Raw genomic sequence first — 21,474 nt, forward strand, 5'->3', positions numbered from 1 at the left:
GTTTCCTTATAATTGAGTTAAGCGAATAAGCGTAGGACCTTAAAGTGGTGTGCAATTGCCATTCATTTACATGTTTTAACAAAATCTGACGGTTTTTGTTGTTGTCTGCAGTACAGCGGCATATCTGAACAAGCCTAAAGATAAAGTTGAGTTCTGGTCATGCGATTGCATTGTGAAAGAAACGGTGTGGAATCGATCAGAAAAGGTTGATCATCTGGCATATAAGTATGTGTGTGTGTATGGCAAGGTTTGAGAATCATCAAAATGATAAGAAATTTGGCCAAGTCTTGGTAAAGTTACAAGCACTGTACACAGAAGGATGTATATGGGACTACACGAACACGTGGCGATTTTTTTTTGTCCCGATTTTTACGATGTTACAGGCCATATTTAGAATATGAAGGCATTTGAAGAGCCATACTTTTCAGGGAACATGTTTTATCTGATGTTTTTCCACCCTTGCATGATAACAATGATAACGCTCACAAATTAATTTTCACCTCTTCCAAGAACTCAACCTCAGTCTCTTGTTAATTCTCCTCACTTTTTTGTTTTGTTTGGTGACACCCAGTACAGGAAATTACCACGTACACACCATAGAATTGTCCAGAACTCTAAGTTCACAGTATATAATAGAATTATAGAACAAATATATGATTACAATATATTTATTTTATAGTTCCTCTTCATGTAACACCAACATAAACTTATACATTTAATAAATTGTCACTGAATAATATAAAGAAGATACATATTTGACATGGATATACATGTACATGTTTATATAAATAGAACACATAACTGAATTCGGATGATCCTCCGTCACGGCAATAAACAAATATTAATTAAATCAATTGAAATAAAGATCCTTCAGAGTTCCAATTTTATTTCGTCATAAAATGAGAGAATAATGGCGAGTAGCTCTATCGAAGTTCTACATAGCAATTGGAACCTCTCATAGTGAAAAAGTGAGTTCTCAAGGATTTTTATTTCAATTATTTTTATTATTATTTAGATATGTGTATGTAAATTATATATATATATATATATATATATATATATATATATATACATAATTGTGATAAATGAAAATGTGATAAATGAAAATGAGATAACAATGGTTCGTTGCTCTATCAAAGTTTCCCATTGCTATCTTCCCATTAAAAAAGTGTCTTTGCCCGGAGTAAAACGCCAACCCCTTATCCACGAGACCATAGGGATGGGCCAGTTTATTTGGCCAGACTAGATTCGATTGACCGACAGTTTTTACCTTTGCAGTTTGCACATCTATGGCGAATTTTGATTGACCTAGGTCATCATTATTCTGTCGTATTCATTTCTAAAATAATGTGCATTAATTTCCAAGAGAGTTGCCAAAGTTGTTTGCATTTGTCAAATCGCACATATTACATACATATATATATATATTATTCACTTTCGAAAATCCTTCATCACAGCAATATACAAATAATAATTTAAAACAATTGAAATGAAATTCCTTGAGGGTTCAGTATTTCATATGACCTGTTTCAATTTTCCCAAAAATTTCAAAATTTAAATTTTTTCGAAATCGAAACCGGTCATAATGAAGACTCTCAATGATTTCTATCTCAATTGTTTTGATAATTATTCATATAAATATATATATATACATTATATACCTTACACATCATATCAACAATTTTCTACACTGACCAAAATTCCTAACTTCAACCCTGCTCAAAACTTATTTAACCCTAAACCTAACCCTAAAACCCAATTACAACAATAATCCAAACCCAATATTTCTGATAAAAAGGATCAACACATCATACTGATAAATGCAATACACATAATTATTATAATATATATCAACAATTCTCTACAAATAAATGGGTCCTAATAAGTATGGATGATCATGACTGGTAGTACTAATAAATTTGTAAAATGCTAGAAATTTGCTTGTTACTTTAATCATAGACATACCACACTTTAAAGATAAAGACCAGTTCTGGTCATGCGATTGCATTGTGAAAGAAACGTCGTGAAATCCGTCAGAAAGGTTGATCATCTAGCATAGATGTACTGCAAGGTTCTGGAATCATCAAAATTATAAGAAATTTGGCTCAGTCTTCATAAAGTTACAAGCATTGTACACAGAAAGATGTATATGGGACTACGCACATGTGCGTTTTTATCTCTCACAATCCAATAGATAAACTAATTTACCAAATATATCAATTAGAAGGCGGTTTCGACCGGCAAAATTGTTATCATGTATTATTCAAAAACATAATCTTTCACATGATTAGTAATAAGATCTTCCATTTCATTATTTGAAATTGGGGCGTTTCCAATACTGGTCTTTACCTTCAATATTTGGGCAGATATGAACAACACTTGAAGAATCAATTCAAGAAGTACTGGGCATTAACAAAGACTTTCAGTCATATATTCTTCATATGAAATAACTAGAAATATATTAGATTATATTCAATTTAAATGAATATTGATGAACGAGTGGGCGGTCAAGCAGTCAGTCTGGTCTGGAAATAAATTTCTCATCAGTTATTTCAGATGAAAATGTATTTGGTTTCTAAAAAGTAGCAAAATCTTAGCTTTTCAATAATAATAGATAGAGGCAATGTTTTGTGTCAGGCACTACATTGTAGTTTAATCCACATACCGGTATATCATTATTGTCATTATACAAATGAGTGTATGAGTGTGTTGGAAAACTGTTTGAAAATGCTTGACACAATTAAATCTGCTCTCCTTTTTTATTTCTTTGCATAGTAATATAGAGGGTTGAGTTCTCTGGCTGCTTTTCAGGAACCTAGAGAAATATTGAATCAAATTATATCATAACCAAACAAACACAGAAACCACAGCATTCCACTGTGATAAGATGTAAATCTAACTGACTTGAAATGAATAGGGCACTTGAATTTATGAAGAACAACATTACAATAATGATATTAATAATGATAATAACAATTTTTAGAATAATAACACTATTGATAATAATAATAGTAACATTTCTAAGGGCTTTACATTGTAATCACTATTACCCCGGTCAATGGATTCAAATGCTAATCCGCACATAATAGCGCACATGCTCTGCTCCCTGGGGAGTATCAAGTTCAGGCCCCATTTTACAAGAGCACACATGCCAATCCAGCCACATCAACGTTCACATCCTACCGGGCACCAAAGTAACACACCTAGGTGGAGAGTGGCAAATATGTGTCTTGCCAAAGTATATTTGTGCTGTGGCATGGATTTGAACCCGTACCCTGTGGTTCATAATAAAGCACCTTATCCACTAGACCACAACACCTCCAGATACCTCTACAATATACAATGTAGCTATATAGGATGATTTCTTAGAATACCCACTACAATAATAACATAAAAACTTCACATTTTGTGCAGTGTTTAGCCAATATAAAGTATGCATCATTATATACAATTTACAATAAAATTTCTATTAGTAGCGCACATATGCTTTACATGAATATTTAACGAAACAAAGATTACATACATCTATATTTATTGCCAAACGACAGGATACATTTGTAAGTACATAAACAAATAGCTACTTGTTAAACGAGTTGTAAACAATATGCATTTCAATCAAACATTGCAAACATAAATTAATAATGGGTGACCCTTTGTGTCTCTATGTAAAATTGAAATGTATTATAATTGTTTTCATAATTATACAATATTCTAGAAAAGGGACTATGCATGTAAGGCTTATCTAACACAGTGTAGCATGTATTCAAAGGGATATTCCTTAAAGGTAAAGCAAAGTTTTGGGGAATTTTGAAAATTGGATGGATAGTAATTCTTTAAAATGTTGATATATTTGGATGCCCCTGTGGATGTATTATAAGCACTAGAAAATTTAGCCCCTAAATAATTCTGCTTTCGCAAAAATTGAATAATCAAAATTAACCAGTGCTCCCTGGAAATTTCAAATACCAAAATGATCTACGGCCATTCCATGGTAGCTGCGACGATGAAATTCTCAGAATATGCAGTTCTGATATATAATTTCCAAACTGGAATAGCAAATCGGTCGATTGTAGTCAAGAAACATTGTTTTAAAGCTAAAGTAATATCAGTCTTGTGAGGGAGCTATACAACATAACAATTATTTATTATAATTTCATCACTAAAGACTTGATTTCAACCGCGACAACGATCATTGAATATTGTAAAATCGCATATGCTTCCACTATGTTCATTTGAACGAAAGTCATGACCCCATACCAAAACTTTGTATTACCTTTAAAGTTATTCCATAAATTAAATCTGGTTTAAAGATAAAGTTAGAGTTCTGGGCCAGCCAGTTTAACATAGACTCAAAATAGACTTATAATCAGGAAATGGGAAAGGTTGAAGACCTAGTACAGAAGAACTGGGCCCCAATTCGCAAAACTTGTCATCAGTGACAAATGACATTTTGTTGTTATAAGCTAATGAAATCCTTGCTTCTGATTGGTTATCAGCAGATTTGTCTATGACTTTTGTCATTTGTCATTGAAAAAAGGGTTCGTACCCAAATTGTAAAACCATTGAGACGAATACTCTCATCGCGCTCATGAAAGTTGTGTAATCAGTATTCATTTATGCACCAACAGTACATTTATCTGATACACAGGTGGAAGTATTCTTCTCAAGAGGCAAACAAAAGGTATTCATGAAGCACCTCCATCACTTTGGCAGTGATTATTCTAAAATGCACAGGTGGGAAGTATCCATCGTGTCTAAGATCTGTGGATATTTTGGGGTCATGCGGTCCAGAGCTATTTACAAACTTGCTTATTGGGGAAACATCTGAACAGTGACAAATTCCCCTTGAGACTCCACTTGTATGTGTCTTTAATATCAATTTCCCTTGCTCACACAAATCAAATGAAATCAAATCAAGTCATATCTAATCAAACCTCTACTGTACAATGTCCTCCTTTTCAAAGCTTTGTTTTAGAAGCATTTCATCTGCAGAGTCAAGATGCAAATGATCCTGATGACAAGTCCAAATTGCAAGCTTTATTCCGGGCTGAAAATAGAAAAGGGAAGTAAAGGAAGAAAGGGCGGTTAGCCTTTGAATTCATTATAAGAAAATTGCAAGTGTCCATAAAATTTTCATGCAAAAGAGCCTGAATTACACCCTTTCACAGCTGACATTAGCCCATGTCAATATGATGTGAGCGCACAGCGCAGGCAGTGACGCAATAATACATGGGCATCTGAAAACATTGATGACCCAATGTTTACTCGCAAATTAAAATGGAGGCTTTAACCGTGAAAGGGTGTATTGTACAGTACATGCATTAAAATACTGTGAGGATTTGCAATCAGCAAACTTATCAGACTCATGATATGCTGCTCCAAAACTGCAGTGTTTTTTTCATGACGTATTGAAGCATAATACGTGTTACAAATTATCTGTATATACACAAATAAGAGCACAGGACGTGTGTTGTGTGCAATTGCCATTCATTTTACACATTATTTCTTAAAGGCATCGTTTAACAATGTTATATCTGAGATGCATTGCACTACATGTTATCAGTGTCTGTGATATGATGTAATATTGAACCCCTAAAAAAAATTACGCATCAAAATGATCATGAAGTGCCTCAAAAAAAGTAAAAATCTTTGAGTGACCGGTTTTACCATACTCATTTACCCCAATAGACTGTAGTGTGATAAAAACCGTTAGGAAAACAAATTTTTAAATTTGGATTTCCAGTCATAAATATCTTGACAATCAGACAGGCGATGGGCTTGTAAAAGTTATGGGGTTCCTGACCGACCTACAGGTTTATAATTATGAATGCAGCATGAGCTAAATGCAGGATTTTGTTTCAGCAATCTGAGACAAAGCTACCCAATCACTTTAAATGCAGCAGTTTAACTCTTCATATCTGAATGAGCTCAAGGGTTAGTGTTCTCACCATCAAAGTATGTCGTGTCCGTTTCGTCGTCGGGGGCGGGTACAAACGGAGGCTCCATCTCCCTTACATGATCCCAATCAAGGTCATGAAGAAACTCATGTTGCTTTACATCTGATAAAGACAAAACAGTTCAATAATATCATTAAAGGGCAATCCAACCCTTGTAATGAGTTGATTTGTACGAAAGCAGAAAAATAAGATAAACAGAATTATATAGTTACATATTATACTGTTAGGATTTGCAATTGTGAAACTAATCAAACCCTACGGCGCATTCAAACTCATGATTTTATGTGTATTAAAGGAAGACATTGTACAGTAGAGATTTGGCAATTTGAGGGGTCATAGCAGGATGTAACGTCCCCTTTAGCCTATAGAAACAGTGATGCCTCTCATAGCAGTCAATATACTATACCATGACATGTACCTCCACAAATTCTCTTCTTACCTATTGCTGTAGGTCTGTCTTGAGGGGCTAACGTAAGATGATTCTCAATAACATAGCAGGATGTAACATCCCCTTGAGCCTATAGAAACAGCGATGCTTCTCATAGCAGTCAATATATCTATACCATGACACGTACCTCCTTAAATTCTCTTCATACATATTGATATAGGCCTATCTTCAGGGGCTCGCCGAGGGGTCATAGCAGGATGTAACGTGCCCTTGAGCCTATAGAAACAGCGATGCCTCTCATAGCAGTCAATATATATCTATACTATACCATGACACATACCTCCACAAGTTCTCTTCTTACCTGTTGCTGTAGGCCTGTCTTCAGGGGCTAGCGTAAGGAGATTTTTGATAACATAGCAGGATGTACCGTCCCCTTGAGCCTATAGAAACAGCAGTGCCTCTCATAGCAGTCAATATACTATACCATGACACGCACCTCCACAAGTTCTATAAGTTCTTACCTATTGCTGTAGGTCTATCTTCAGGGGCTAATGTAAGAAGCTTCTCGATAAGGTCCTGGGCTATCACTGATATAGCTTCATCACCTTCGGGCCAGGACAGGTCTACAATGAAGAAAAAAAATCATAATGGGGTGAAATTACATTATGATACAAACCCCTCCCTACAATCAATATGTTGTTGTACGTGTTCCACAACCCTCAGATCCTAGCCTTCTCTATTTGCACCACTCCCAGTTCTTTCACTCCTCTCTCCTCAAACAATTTCTGCAGACTGTCCATCCAAAGTATCCTACTCCTCCTTCCGACAATTTTCCCTGTCACAGCAAGATTCCCTAGGCCTTCTTTACATGCAATGATAGTGATAGTGGTGGTTATTTTACCTGACAGCTAAGAAGTAAGCAACCAGAAGACCTGGTAATGAGGATTAGTGCCTTACCAAAGGGCACTACGGCATCGACTTTATTTCGAGCCCGGGTCACCGGATAACGAGACCACTGCTCCACCGACTCAGCTATCGCGCCTGAATGTGACCCATGAATTGCAACTGTCTATTAATCAACATCTCACGTATCATTTTCCTATGCACTCCAGCTCTTCTAAGAACTTCCTTATAACTAACTCTATCAGTCCAAGGGATTTTCATCATTCTTCTTAAAAACCACATTTCGCAACTTTCCAAATGCTTTTTAGTATGAGAGGCTTAAGTCCATGTTTCATTACCATACACAAGTACTGGGTAGATGTAACAATTTAGTACTGTTATTCTGGTCCTCATACCCATTGTGTGATTTGTCAGAATTTTGCCTAACTTTGAAAATGCAGATTTAGGGAGAACTATCCTCCTCTTCATAAATGTACGGCGCTTTAAATTAGTGCATCTTATAACAAAGAGCTCAGTGATATCAATAAGGAATTTGAACTTACCTCGACTGAGTATGTTTTGGAAAACGAGATCTGGTTCGCTATCACAGAAGGGAGGAATGCCGATCAGAAACTCATACAGACACACCCCCAGCGCCCACCAGTCAACTCCTATACCTGCAACACAAAAAAAGTCAGCCGTTTAAAGTCACTCAGTAGTTAGCTCTCATGGGGAATTCAACAGTGTTTGGGTGTTTACCCAATAAGAGGTGCTGTCAATCACCAGAATTAGCCTTTAGTTGTATGACCACCAGGCCTTTTGTAACGTACTGTGTTTTCCATCGATTCCCCCCACATGGTAAAGTCATTATCTCACTTTTCCGACACCCGAAGACTCTCGATTGGCCAAAGGGTTTGCTGTGTGCAGGCCTAATACCTGTACACACGTTAATGATTGGTATTATCCACCAAGTCTAGTGTCAGCAATTATGGCCTTCTGCACATTGAGACTGACAAGTGACTTCTTTTAATTCTTTCAGGACAGGATTTATTTTTTGTAAGGATTGGGCAAGTTTGTCTCAGATTCTGAAACAAAATCATGGATTTAACTCATGCTGCAATGATAATTATAAACCTTTGGGTCAGTCAGGAACCCCATGACTTTTACAAGCCGATCGCCAGTCTGATTATCAAGATATCTCTGATTTGAAATCGAAATCAAATTTTGCATTTTCCTAATGGTTTTCATAAGAGTACAGTCTATTGGAGAAAACAAGTATGGTAAAACCGGTCACTCAAAGATTTTTACCTTTTTGAGGCATTTCTTGATCATTTTGAAGCGCATTTTTTTTAGGGCTTCAATATTACACCATATCACAGACACTGATACCACGTAGGCCGGGCCGCACATCTCAAATTTAACATTGTTAAATGATGCCTTTAAAGGTGAAATTCAAAGAAGATCACATATATGTCAACTAATGTATCACTAGGAACTGGTAAGCTAACAGATGGCCATCGGACAAGTTTTAGGTCAACTACATATCGGGTGATTTATACAAATACAAATACAACCACCTCCATAGCAGCTGGGATATACGAGAGATTCGCCGGAAAAATAACGATGTTTTAATGACGTCACAATATGGACCAACACTGCCCAAGCAGACGACATCCCATAGAGAATGGACATAATTGCAAAGCTATTACTTCTCAAATTATAATGAGTTTAGTGTATATAAATGTAAAGGCATGTCAAACCATTCAAAAGGGGATATGACCCGATTCTGATAACTAAAATCTTTTGCTTGTAAATACACAGGATAGGGGTTAATTAACGATCAAAGAAACCAGACTTTCAAATTGAAAAGCCCCGGAATGATATTAAGGACGGCATGCGTTCCCTCTTGAAACGCCGAACATACCCCGGTGTGTGCAGCTGAATATACAATGGCGCCTTATTTTGTTTACAAGCGACAGATTCCTTTATTTTTGTATCGCTGCATTTGTCATCAAAATAAAACAATGCACAGGGTTTAAAGTGAGGCAATAGATTTTACATTTAGCCTGACTGTAGTGAAGTAAGAGATAGAATTCAAGAGAAGATGAAAACACAGGCATTGAAAATGTGTGAGATGTCATGGGACATCATCTGCTTGTGCAAGTCATGTCCATACTGTGATCTCACACATCTCAGCAGCGCTCGGAGAGCTCTTCAGGTGCTATGCCGGGGCTGTATTTCAGCATTCTTTAATTTATAATAATCTTTACTTAAAATGTTTCCAAGCATTGAATTTTGATAATCTTGTCGAATCAAAGTTTCAACTTTGCAATAATGAAAATAAAGTTAGTTTTTAAAATCAATGAATATCTACTTTAAAGGCAGGTGGTTTTTAGGCATAAATAGTCAGTTTTTACTGAATTGCCTTGAAATATAATCCAACAGCAACAAGTACAGGTCTTTTGGCAAGATATTAATCTACATTTGCATTCCACCCAGGTGAGGTGCACGGGTACATGGCAGTAAGAAATTCCTTGAGTACAAGCTTTTAAAAAATGATACAACTTGGTATAAAGGGCATTAATGATTTAATTGTTAACTGTATACAAGCAAAGCTAATATTATCATGGATAGCTTATTGACGAACAGAATCTGGGCCCTGATGTATGGAACTTACTATCGATCGCCACTGTGCCGTCAATATTAAATACCATGGCAACATCACTCAACAGCCAATCAAATCAAGGTTTCCATGGAAGTTACCACTGATACCAAAGTTACAATCAATGTTAAGTTTTATGTAACAGGCCCCTAATGTGCAGATATTACCGTGAGGCTGTTGCAATAGCAGTTCAGGAGCTAAGTAGTCCGGCGTTCCCAGAATCCTCTCCTCCTGTGGTTGTCCACACGCAGCCTGCTGAGGGCGCCGTTTGCAACTCTTTGGAGTCCGAAGAGGTGTGGGGCCGGGGGTTATGAGGGTACCTCGACCTGGGAGAGGGAAAGAGAGAAAGGGGTGGTAAAGAAAGGGGTGGTAAAGAAAAGGGAGAAAGATGGAAAGACAAAAAGGAAGACAGAGAAAAGAGAAACATAGAGAGAGAGAGATGAAGAGAGAGAAATAAAAAAAATGACAATAAGAAAATTACTACCACTGTCAAAAATGTTACTACTACAAAAAAAATTTGCAACTGATATTTGCAATCGACTGCAACTCCACTTTCTTGCAACACCCCACTAGTCTGCTAAATTTCTTAGGATCTTGTTAGGATTACAGTTTTAACAATTGACTAGATCTAGCTTTTATTCCCCCCTCCCCCCCCCCTTCCCCCCCCCCCCCCCCCCCTCTCTCTCTCTCTGTTTCTTTGGGGCGTTGCAAGAAAGTTAGGTTGCGAGCAATTGCAAATTTGCAATTACTTATGCTTGATTTTGGTGATTTGCAATTGATTGCAACTTTCTTGCAACGCTCCATTAGTCATGAAACCACATTGTCAAGAAGTCTTTTAGCCAGGGTGACATACATTTTCAGGGGAGCGGAAAGCATCACTGAGAGGGGTGTGTCTCATTCTTAGATCACTAGAAGCTGTTTTAACTTACCAGGCGTCTTGTAGCGGATTCTAGCCGGAGTGACATAGGGAAGTTGCCCAGGGGTGCGGAAAGCTATTCTGAGCGGGGTGTGCCTTGTTCCTTGGGGGCCGGGAGTTGAGGCATTTCTCTAAAAGATTCAAGAAAGGGGTGCAGACAAAACTAGATGAATGCAATACGTCCTCATAATAATATCTCTAACCTTACTTTGTATCCAGCAGAAAAGTTGGTGATAATTCAAACGTTCTTTTAACTTTTCTGGTAGACCCATAAGCCAAAAGTGGAAAAATTGTACGACTTTGCTAAACAAACGGTTGTCTCACAAAGGTATTAACAGATGAACAGAAACAGCAAAAAGTAATTACAAAATTGAATGTATTTGTGTCACAGTGCCAGGTGGTTTTCTCTACATAGGCTGGAAATTGACTAAAATATCTTAAAGTCCCATGCATTCTGTTCATACAGAGATCCTGCAACAGAGAAATTACATACCTCCGAATCAGGCAAAACCATAAAATATAAAATGTAATATCCATAATTAGCAATAAAAAGATTATTTCAATGACACTTACAGGTTTTATGTTCATCCTCGTGGTATCATCAGGCGAAAAGTTTGTCAGTTCAGAAAGAGCACTCCTCTCCTGCAGATCACATGACTTCATACTACTCTCTGATTGGTTGGATACAAGACTTTGGCTCCTCCCATCTCCCATCGGACTTGGCTCCAACTGACCCTTCCGCGACAGGTCATCATCATCATGGCAAGACTCGGACACGTCACCTGGCATTTTCACATCCGATGCTTCAGACTTGCAATCCATACTGACGTCAAGGTCAAAGCTGACATTCTTCTTTCCCGATGACCTCCGAACTTTGACCGCTTCTTTCTCGGCAGGGTCGGCCGCCGATGACCTCGACGCATCCAGATCCAGACCTGAAAGACTGCCGTCACCGTGGTCCAGACAAAACGAGGAGCTGCCTCCCTCTGCGCCACCGCCGGACAGTCTTGACCCACTGCCATAGCAGCTGTCTCTAATGCTACCTCCTTCTGAATCAACCTGGCCAACATTCTTTGATCCTTCAGAGTCCACTCCTTCAAAACTCTTGGCTCTGATTGACTCCATGTCCTCGATGCTCAGACTACTATCGAGGCTGTCCGCATCGCTTAGTCTGTTTCTATGGCAACCAGTGTTTGATTCCTCCTCCTCCTCCTCACCCTCTCCATCAGCCACAAATAGTTTCAGGCTCAGACCCTGAATCTCCGTGGTCAGGCCACTGTGGGATCCGGATCCCAGCATCCTGACGCAACCCTTGGAAGCACGGAGCGAGATAGGGCTCATCTCAACCTGCGAGAGATGTCTCTTCCGGCCCCGAACTTCGCTTCCCGATCCCAACAGAGCTACGTCTTCAGTCGGCGATGACGCCATCGACTGCCCTTCGTTTGACGTCTGCTGAGCAGCCTCAGGGCCCGATTGTCTTCTTTCATCGCTGAAGCTCAGATGGATCGAGGGGCGGCTCACGGGTGCTCGCCCTACCGGTGTCTCAAACACAACATCCCTCTCTCTCCCTCCTTGTCTCGTCGCTGACCTCCCAAATCGAGCTGACCTTTGACATCCGGATCCGGCGTCTTCCTGTGGACGTCCTCTACTGCTCGCTTGCGAACCTTCACTTGCTGCAGATAGTATTCTATCTGCAAGAGCGACGCTTATACTGTCTCTTCCGTGACGAGAGGCATCATCGTGAGAGGATGCGTGAGGGCGCTTGTCACGGTTTAAGTCGGAGAGCAGATCACCAAGACTACTGGGGCGGGGCAGGCCTTGTCTGTTGACCGATGTTAAGAGGGGTGAGGAGAGCGGAGTGTGCCTCAGGTGCCGGAATTTTTCCTCCAGCACTGCTCCAGGAGTGTCCTTAAAAAAAAAGGAAATATTCAATAAAACCTCACATGACACATTGTTTTTTTTATAACTGTTAGTTTGCAAAGAGATCAGAGAAAAACATAGCATTCTGACTAGGTTACACGCTACGTAAAGCGCCGGGTGGTAATAATTTCCAAATTTGTTAAGGCGCCTTGAGCATCCCTTGGGGTGGATATGTGCGCATTATAAATGTTGTTAGTACAGTGTCAAGTTGAGAGCTAAAGAGTTTTACAAATTTTGAGTGTACATGAATGACCTGTCAGAGTGAAATTGTAAATTGAAAAATGTATAGATCTGCTACCTAGTGTAGTTACAAATTTGTGGGGTTTTTTTTAAGATAAAGAATGTGTAGTGTACCTTTCTTCATATGTAACTTCATTTTGCCATGACAATTTTTTTCAGCCGGTTTTACCCTTTTGAAACAATCATTCAACATTTTGTGGTTTGGCTCCATAAATTTTGACCGGGAGCCCTAAAAACATGCCAGATACATGAGTAGAAAGGGCATATATTTCTCCACACACTGCATCCATTTTTTGTTTCATGATTATGTTATGTTTGATGCCCGGAATTAAAAAAAATATGCTTTAAAATCCTTGAATTGGCAACACGTCGAGCCATTAAAAATCTTCTTTTTTTTACGATCTAAGTTGGCCATTTATTCAAATTGTTGACACATTCTTGCCCATTACATATTATTCTGACAAGGTAGCAATAAGAGAAAAAATAATTGTTGCCAATTTGAAAAACAATAGACCCTTTCACGGTTACAAGAGTAAATTGGTGCCCATGTCAAAATGATGTCAGTGCATAGCGCAGGCATTGACGCAATGATACATACGCATCTGAAAACATGGATGACGCATTGTTTACGCACAAATTATAATGGCGGCCTATAAATAAACCGTGAAAGGGTGTTGCCAATTTGAAGAAAATTCTGTCATAAAAGGTTTGTGCACATGACATGTGTAAAAAGCTTTGTGAACTTACAAATGTCAGGTTGGTGGTCAATGAGAGAACCTGTCCTGGTGTTCGGTAAAACGAATCTGACCGTAGGGGTTTCACCACAGAGGGCGTACCAAGGATATCGGATACGTTGATTTCTGAGAAAAAGGAGAACAAAATTCTAAATGACAGGCAAAAGAAGAATGGGAGTACTTACATTTCTAGAAATGAGAATAATGATGTTAATTTGTATAGTGGCATAGTGCATAATTGATTACAATTTATACAATCTCTTTGCGCTTTACATTAGTAACTTGGATAAACATAATACAGAAAAATATGACTCTATTGCACAAAGAAATCTAAATCTTAAGGGCTTTCTTAAGAATTTTGAGAGAAGATTTATTTATACAGTAGGCTTGTGGGTGCACCATTTGAGAGAGAGAGAGAGAGAGAGAGAGAGAGGGAGAGAGGATTGAGGAGTCCTGAAAAGGACTCTGACTCAGTAATCTTTCTTGGGGGTGTGTAATCCTGAAAAAGATTTTTTTAGCTTATAGTTCTAAGGAGAACTATAGCGCTTGGAGAGGATGAGTGGCTCGACGTTTCGACCAGGTTGACTATCCGTCGTCTTGAGAATATGACAAGCACTATGAGTATGAGTTATTCTTTCAAATTGAAAAAAAATGTCTGCTAAAAAATGCAGAGTGAAGGTTGAGTACTAGTGAACAGATGGTTTGTCTTGCTTTCTCCCACCCTTATTTTCCTCCATTCATTTTTTTTTCTTTTCTTTTCTTTTTCTTCCTCATTTTTTTCTTCTTTTTTTTTCCTTCTTCCTAGCTACATATTGTCTACCGTATTTATTGATCTATAAGCATACTTTGTTCATGTTTTATTGTAAAATTTGCATCTGAGGAACTAACACTTCAACAAGCTCTGCTTCAAGTTAGTTCCTCTTTTCTCGTGCTATTTCCACTATATTTATCGTTTCATTACATATTTGTTGTGATATAATTATTTTTGTATTATGTTTTGCATGAGAAATAAAAATCAATCATTTCATTTCATCAATTGGTAACACAAGCAGGACTTGCCATATCCAGAAAAGGAGTTAAAATTTTGGGACAAATTAAGGTGCCTTGTATATCAGCAGTTCATACTTGCATACCCATACCAGTTTGCAGAGCTATTTACTGTATGTGATTTCCATCAAGATGGAATTGATGTCATTATGTGTATCAACAAAAAAGAAAAAGAAAAAAGAAAGAAAAGAGTAATACAATACTCACTTATACTTGTATGTACATGTAGCACGTAATTAACTTTTCTTCTATAGAGTTATTTTCACCATGCGATCCCATGAATGCTACCCAATTTTAATTAGGTAATTAATTCATTAATTAATTAGATTTTACAACAGCTCTGACATTTCTACTGTATTCACCCTAGATGATTGAATGTAATACCTCATACATTGTATGTCATACCTCTGTATGCTTCTTTATTATTGACAATTGCAAATATATAATGATCGTAATCTAGTGTTTACTACCATGGTGGTCATGATCATACTATGTTAACTGTTGAACCATGCAGAAAAAGAAAAAGAAAAAAAAAATAATAATATGAAGAAGTAATTTGAGGTAACTTACTGTGGTCCATGGATATCTTAGAGAGACCAAAGTCAGTGAGTTTAATGTGGCCTTCGTTTGAAATCAGCATGTTGTCAGGCTTTAGGTCTCTGCATGGATATAATAGTCAAAATGGAGTATTGACAGTTAGTGATGCTTCCGTATAAAATAGTTACTAAAGGATAATTATTTCAAAAAAGAACATATGAACAAGCAAGATATTCATTTAAAGTGTCACTTTCCTTTTTACAGACGAGCATTTTGCCTGGTTATTGGTCTATCCATAGAGATACATGTAGTAGCCAAAATGGAGTAGGGACAATTAGTGACGCTTCTGAATGAAACAGCTAATAAAGGATAATTATTTCAAAATAGAAGAAGCAGAAAAATGTTTTTATTAAAGTAGAACTTTCCACATTACAGATTGACCATTTTGCCCGGCCTTTTGGTCTATGCATTGAGATAGTAGTCAAAATGGAGTAGTGACGGATCTGTATAAACCAGTTACCAAAGAATAATTATTTCAAATTAGAACAAGCTCTCGATCGGGAGATTATATACTCAATAAATATAAATATCAAAGAGATGTGTTTTTTTACTAGGACTATAATATTAATTAATTTTTCATTTAAACAGAGATGACTAGAGTACCTGACTTAGTTGAAGAATAGAAAAATAACAATTTTAGAATTTCTTTATGTTTACTATTTTATTATCACTCTTCTTCACCCATCAACTTATTTTTGTATTTCTAAAATATGAGCTTTTTATGTATGTGAGCAAATAAATCAAAATAAATCACTCTCCACGTATCAATGTTACAATGGTAGTCAATTTATTTCTGTACTTTTAAAATGTAAGCTTTTTAGGAAGGCGAGAAACTAAATGAGAGGAGAAAACTCAAGTCATTTTACATGAAATTTGATGACGAACCTGTGAATGATGCCATGCTTATGAAGATACTCAAGAGCCAGCACGACTTCAGCTGTGTACATCAGAGCAGTGCGCTCATCAAAATAGCCGCAAACATGGAGCAGAGACTTCACATCACCTCCAATCAGGTACTCCATCACCTGTGTATCATTCAGATCAGGGGGGTGTTTCACAAAGATTCTATTAAGTCAAACTTAACTCTAAGTTGGATTTAAATATTATGGAGAGCCATTTGTAGCCTTATAATGAAATATATTCAAAAGCGAAAATTCAATATTTTTTAGACATTTCATCAATTCCACATCAAGAACATGAAATCTCCTTGATAATAGAAAATATTAATGATTTAAATCAACATTTTATGCCTTTTAAAATAACTTCTACAAAATATTTTCAAGGATGCTAATGGCTTTCCATAATTTTTAAGTCCAACTTAGAGTTAAGTTCAACTAAGTATCTTTGTGAAACACCCCCCAGGGTTAGCAACAACAAAAAATGATTATCATCAAAAAGTCAACGATTCAAACAAATGTCACTAAGTTGGTCATGATTTTTTTGTTGTTATGTTTGAAAATAAAACATCATCTTCAAAAATCAATTATTCAAACAAATGCAATTTTTTTTTTTTCTTCTTTAAAGCCTATCTGCACTAGTTTGGCCAGGAGGGATTAGACCCCCCTTCACGGTCACTGACAGATGGTTATCTCATCAAATCAGCTCTCAATTAACATAAGAAAAAGGGGACCATGAGGGACCGACAGTCACCGATTAGGTATTGTTTGCTATATAGAGGGTGCAAGTAGCTATAAGTAGTGCAGTAGGGCTTTAAAAGATTCAAATATATTTCACTTCAATCAATATCTATTTGTAAGTTCTTAAGCATTATATTCAATGAAGATAAAATCAGTTCTACTGCATGTAATTCTATTTGAAGCTGGGTCAATTTATGGAGAAAAAAAATACCCCAACCCCTCAAAAATTGCAACAAAACGTTTTACAACTAAAAATGTAACATTTCTGGAGACCATTGCAAGAGAAGGGCATTAAACATGTTTGTCGATCCAAACAAATTATATATTGTTAGACCACGGTCCCGTTTCTGATTACATTCTTCATTTTAACTTCTTAGAAATCCCATAGAATCATGTTTTATAGAATTAACATGCATTTCTATGGGATATTGGTGAACTTAGACTTTTGACGTTTCTAGTTCTGAACAGATGATAAAGGGACCCCCTTTTCAACTAGACTTATTGGCCCACTTGATATTTATTTGTATCATGTAGGCTGGTAATGTTTGGGACTCTGGGCAATTCATTTTTCCCTTTTTGTGTGCATTGCTATATCACGACATTACTAAGAACCCGAACTTAAAAAAGCACAATACTCACTAAATAAATATATTTTGTGGTCTGTATGGAGTAGTAGAGATGCACAATAAAAGGACTCTTGGACAAAGCCAGAGCATCCCTCTCTGTGGTCACTTGGGCGGCCATGTTTTTGTGAATCATCTCAGATTTCTTCATGGCCTTGATGGCAAAGAGCTTCTCCTTCTCCCTGCCTTTCCGATACGCAAGGTACACCTTGCTATGGTGGTCAAGAAATTTAAAAGAAAAAGGAAAGAAAAATTCAAAGATAAAGAAAAATGTCATGTTCTTGTTAATCATCACTGGTTTTTTCATGGCGTTGATGGCAAAGAGTATCTCTGTCTCCCTTCCTTTCCGATGTGCAAGGAACACCTTTCTATGATGGTCAAGAAATTTAAAAGAAAAAGGAAAGACAAATTTAAAGATAAAGAAAAATGTTTTTATAGGTGGGAAGAATGTCATGTTCATCATTTCTTCACAGCTTAAAGGGATCCGGTAACTTTGTCTTAGATCCTTTAGAAATAATCCTTGATTTAGCTCATGCTGCAATGATAATTATAAACCTTTAGGTCAGTCAGGAACTCCATGACTTTTAAAAGCCGATCGCCTGTCTCATTATCAAGATATTAAAAATTTTGAAAACCGTTCACCAAACGGTTTTCATAACACTACAGTCTATTGGGGAAAACGAGTACCGGTATGGTAAAACCGGTCACTCAAAGATTTTTACTTTTTTGAGGCACTTCTTGATCATTTTGAAGTGCAATCTTTTTAGGGCTTCAATATTACACCATATCATAGACACTGGTAACATGTAGGACCATGTAGCTCAGATTTAACATTGTTAAACGATCCCTTTAAGTCGCTTAAGAAAGAGCTTTTCCTTATCTCTTGCTTTCTGGTAGGCTAGGTACATTTTGATTGTCAAAAGATTTCAAAAAGAATTGAAAGATGGACAACAAATTTGTTATCGGTGGGAAGAAGGTCATGTTCTTGTGAATCATCTCAAATTTTTTCATAGCCTTGATGGCAAAGAGCTTCTCCTTCTCCCTGCCTTTCCGATACGCAAGGTACACCTTTCTGTGGTGGTCAAGAAATTTAAAAGAAAAAGGAATGAAAACTTGAAAGATGAAGAAAACAAACAATCAGTAGTGGGGAGAATGGAATGATCACCACCACTGCTTTCTTCATGGCCTTGATGGCAAAGAGCTTCTCCTTCTCCCTGCCTTTCTGATACGCAAGGAACAACTTTCTATGGTGGTCAAAAAATTTAAAAGATAAAGGAAAGAACAAAAATTGAAAGAGAGAGGGAAAAAAAAGAAGAAGATTGTCACGTTCACGCTTTCTGATTTCTTCCTGGCCTTGATGGCAAAGAATATGTCTGTGTCCCTTCCTTTCCAATACACAAGATACCTCTCTCTATGGTAGTCAAGAAATTGTAAAATGGATATTGTAGAGCATTTGTTATATAACAAAATGATATTATTTTTATGACTTTAATAGCAAACCATTTATATTTCGCCCATTCTTTTCAACCTTTTCAATTGTCTTTCAAGTGCCATCACCAAAATATAAACTAATTGGAGAGTATCTGTTATTGAAAATTTACAACCAAATATTTTTCTCCATGACTTTGAACATTTATTTTTGTTCAAGCCAGTTTATTAACTCTTTAAGTGTTTTCAAGTTCCCTGACAAACAAACAGAAGCTAATTGAAACGACGACCAAGCCCATCTCTCAATCACCACTTAAAGATAAAGGTGAGTTCTGGTAATGCGATTGCATTGTGAAAGAAAAGGTGTGGAATGGATCAGAAACAGTTGATCATGTAGCATGTAAGTATTGGTGTGCACTGCAAGGTTCTGGAGTCATGAAAATCATAATAAATTTGGCAGAGTCTTGGTAAAGTAACAAGCACTGTACATACTACACAGAAAGCTTTATATGGGACAACACACATGGTGTCGGGGCTAGTACTACTTTGATTTCCTTGCCTTTCTATGCTCATTACTCAGCCAGTATACATTTTCTTCCAAAATTGTTTTCATTTATTTGTAATCTTGAACATTCAGTGTAAGTTTTGTTTGATTCTGTGAGAATTAATTCTTTTTTTTACCAGATCTGGAGTTTACCTTTAAAAAGAAAAGATCGCCTTAAAAGTTCTTACCCAAATGCCCCTCTGCTGATCGGTTTTACGATGGAGAATTCATCAATAGTCGGAGCTTGATGCATCTGAAAATAATTACAAAACAAGATTATGAATTTGAAAACAAATGTGGCTGTCAAACGTCACAATTAACTCCACAACAATCTTGTTCTTTGTCTTCCTCTTGAATACCTTGATAGCTTCCCGAAGAAAGCCGTCTCCAGCTGCCAAGCTTCCAGCTCTAACTTCAAGGGGGGGGGGGGGGGTGTCCCAGCTTCCGGGTCTTGCACCATAGTCATTTTACATCTGTATCTTGCTTGCTGGGTCATATCAGGATTGTCATAATTGGAGTGTCAACTGGGCGAAGGGTGAATGATATTGCTCCTTCTTCCAGTGTTTGTCAAGTCTGGCTTTAAAGCTGTTTACCGAGGTTGCAGATACTACCAACTCTTCAACTTTTTCATATACCCCCACCCCCTATAATAACAATATAATAACGATATAACGATCGTAATGATGAATTGCTTAGATACAGTCGCTAACATAACACATGCGCGCACCCGCACCCCACTGTTGGTACAACATGCAATTGTATTGTGCAGCAGTTTGCCGTGAATCCTGTGAGAAAGTGTATATTATAAGTCTTCGTTTTGAGGAAAAATACTCAAAAAAAGATACGAAAATTGACACGAAACAGGTAAGAAACATAAAAACTTTTAAATCATGACCATTAGACTAGATCTATTTGAACAATTGAAGATTTAGATCTAAAAACCTAGTCGCTTTTCAGTATATTTTACTGTATCTCTACGAAGGAGTTACGGGTCAGAGTCTGGATACACTTCTGAACTCGCCCCCCCCCCCCCCCATCAAAAAAAAAAATCTTGAAAAATAAGATCTTTATGAGTTTATCATCTTGAATTTGAAAAAGAGAGATGAATCATTCGATTCATGAAGATAGATTTAGAAGGTCTAGATCTAGATCTATTGATAAACTTTTTGATGGTTTTGAAAAATCAAGGCGAATAGACGGTTAGTTTATACCTAGGATAAGGCAGTCCCATAAATTATCATCAAAGAAAACTTGAATTTGATTTGAAATCGATTTTCATTTTGTAATTGAACACATTCACGTCCAGCATCAACAACAAGCTCGGCAACATTTGAGCAACAATACACACGTCACAGCTTGTGGGACCACACACTAAACAAGGAGATAATAATGCGAGGGAAAACATTCAAATTTAACCATTTTATTGTACCAATATATTTACGTACCCGTGTTTCTGTCTTGAGAACGTTGGAGTTCATTTTTGAAGATGATTGTGACATCATATTTGCCATTTTGTTGCCCTTTTGAGTTGTTTGTCGCAGCTGTTTTGTTGAAATTCAATTTTGCCGCTGATCGTTCTTACGTCTCAAGAGGGCGCCAAACATCTATCATGCCTGCATGATATCTGGTAAGTTTGTAAATGCTATCCATTTTATTAGCTCTCCCCTCGCCCCCTCCATTCTACATACCAGTAGAATGATAAATAAGTCAATACAGGTTTTTAAAAAAAAATCTCATTAGCATTATTCATTAATTTACATATTTATAGATATCTCACCTTCTTATTCAGTCTTTTGTTGTCTTCCCTCAGTTCTGTAACTAGATAAGAAAAAGTTTTCACAAACTAAGTGACAATCGCATAAACTTTCTAAATATTCATCAGTTTTTAGTTTGTTTTGA

The 21,474-nt window shown here is 37.0% G+C and overlaps 1 protein-coding gene across 1 annotated transcript; it reads right to left on the reverse strand.

Annotated features, from left to right (window-relative positions):
• Positions 1-4,685: 4,685 nt before the first annotated feature.
• Positions 4,686-21,171, reverse strand: LOC100889839 (serine/threonine-protein kinase greatwall). The gene is made up of 13 exons (XM_030981258.1): positions 21,021-21,171; positions 19,764-19,828; positions 17,620-17,815; positions 16,229-16,368; positions 15,317-15,405; positions 13,713-13,825; positions 11,379-12,713; positions 10,819-10,936; positions 10,057-10,215; positions 7,791-7,904; positions 6,867-6,968; positions 5,949-6,059; positions 4,686-5,047 (listed from the first exon to the last, which is right to left on the reverse strand). Exons 1-13 carry the CDS (start codon positions 21,084-21,086, stop codon positions 4,995-4,997), a joined length of 2,661 nt encoding a protein of 886 aa, XP_030837118.1. The 5' UTR covers positions 21,087-21,171; the 3' UTR covers positions 4,686-4,994.
• Positions 21,172-21,474: the final 303 nt, after the last annotated feature.

This window comes from Strongylocentrotus purpuratus, unplaced genomic scaffold, assembly GCF_000002235.5.
Source record: "Strongylocentrotus purpuratus isolate Spur 01 unplaced genomic scaffold, Spur_5.0 spur5_contig_821, whole genome shotgun sequence".
Lineage (NCBI taxonomy): Eukaryota > Metazoa > Echinodermata > Echinoidea > Camarodonta > Strongylocentrotidae > Strongylocentrotus > Strongylocentrotus purpuratus.

What these genes read in the sequence shown, in the direction of transcription:
- LOC100889839 (XM_030981258.1), bottom strand. Translation starts at nt 21,086, where the DNA reads ATGGCAAATATGATGTCACAATCATCTTCAAAAATGAACTCCAACGTT. An exon ending in CCACAAAATATATTTATTTA is followed by an intron (nt 16,369 to 17,619) that starts GTGAGTATTGTG and finishes AATGATACACAG; the next exon opens with GTGATGGAGTACCTGATTGG. An exon ending in CCAAAACATACTCAGTCGAG is followed by an intron (nt 6,969 to 7,790) that starts GTAAGTTCAAAT and finishes TCTTCATTGTAG; the next exon opens with ACCTGTCCTGGCCCGAAGGT.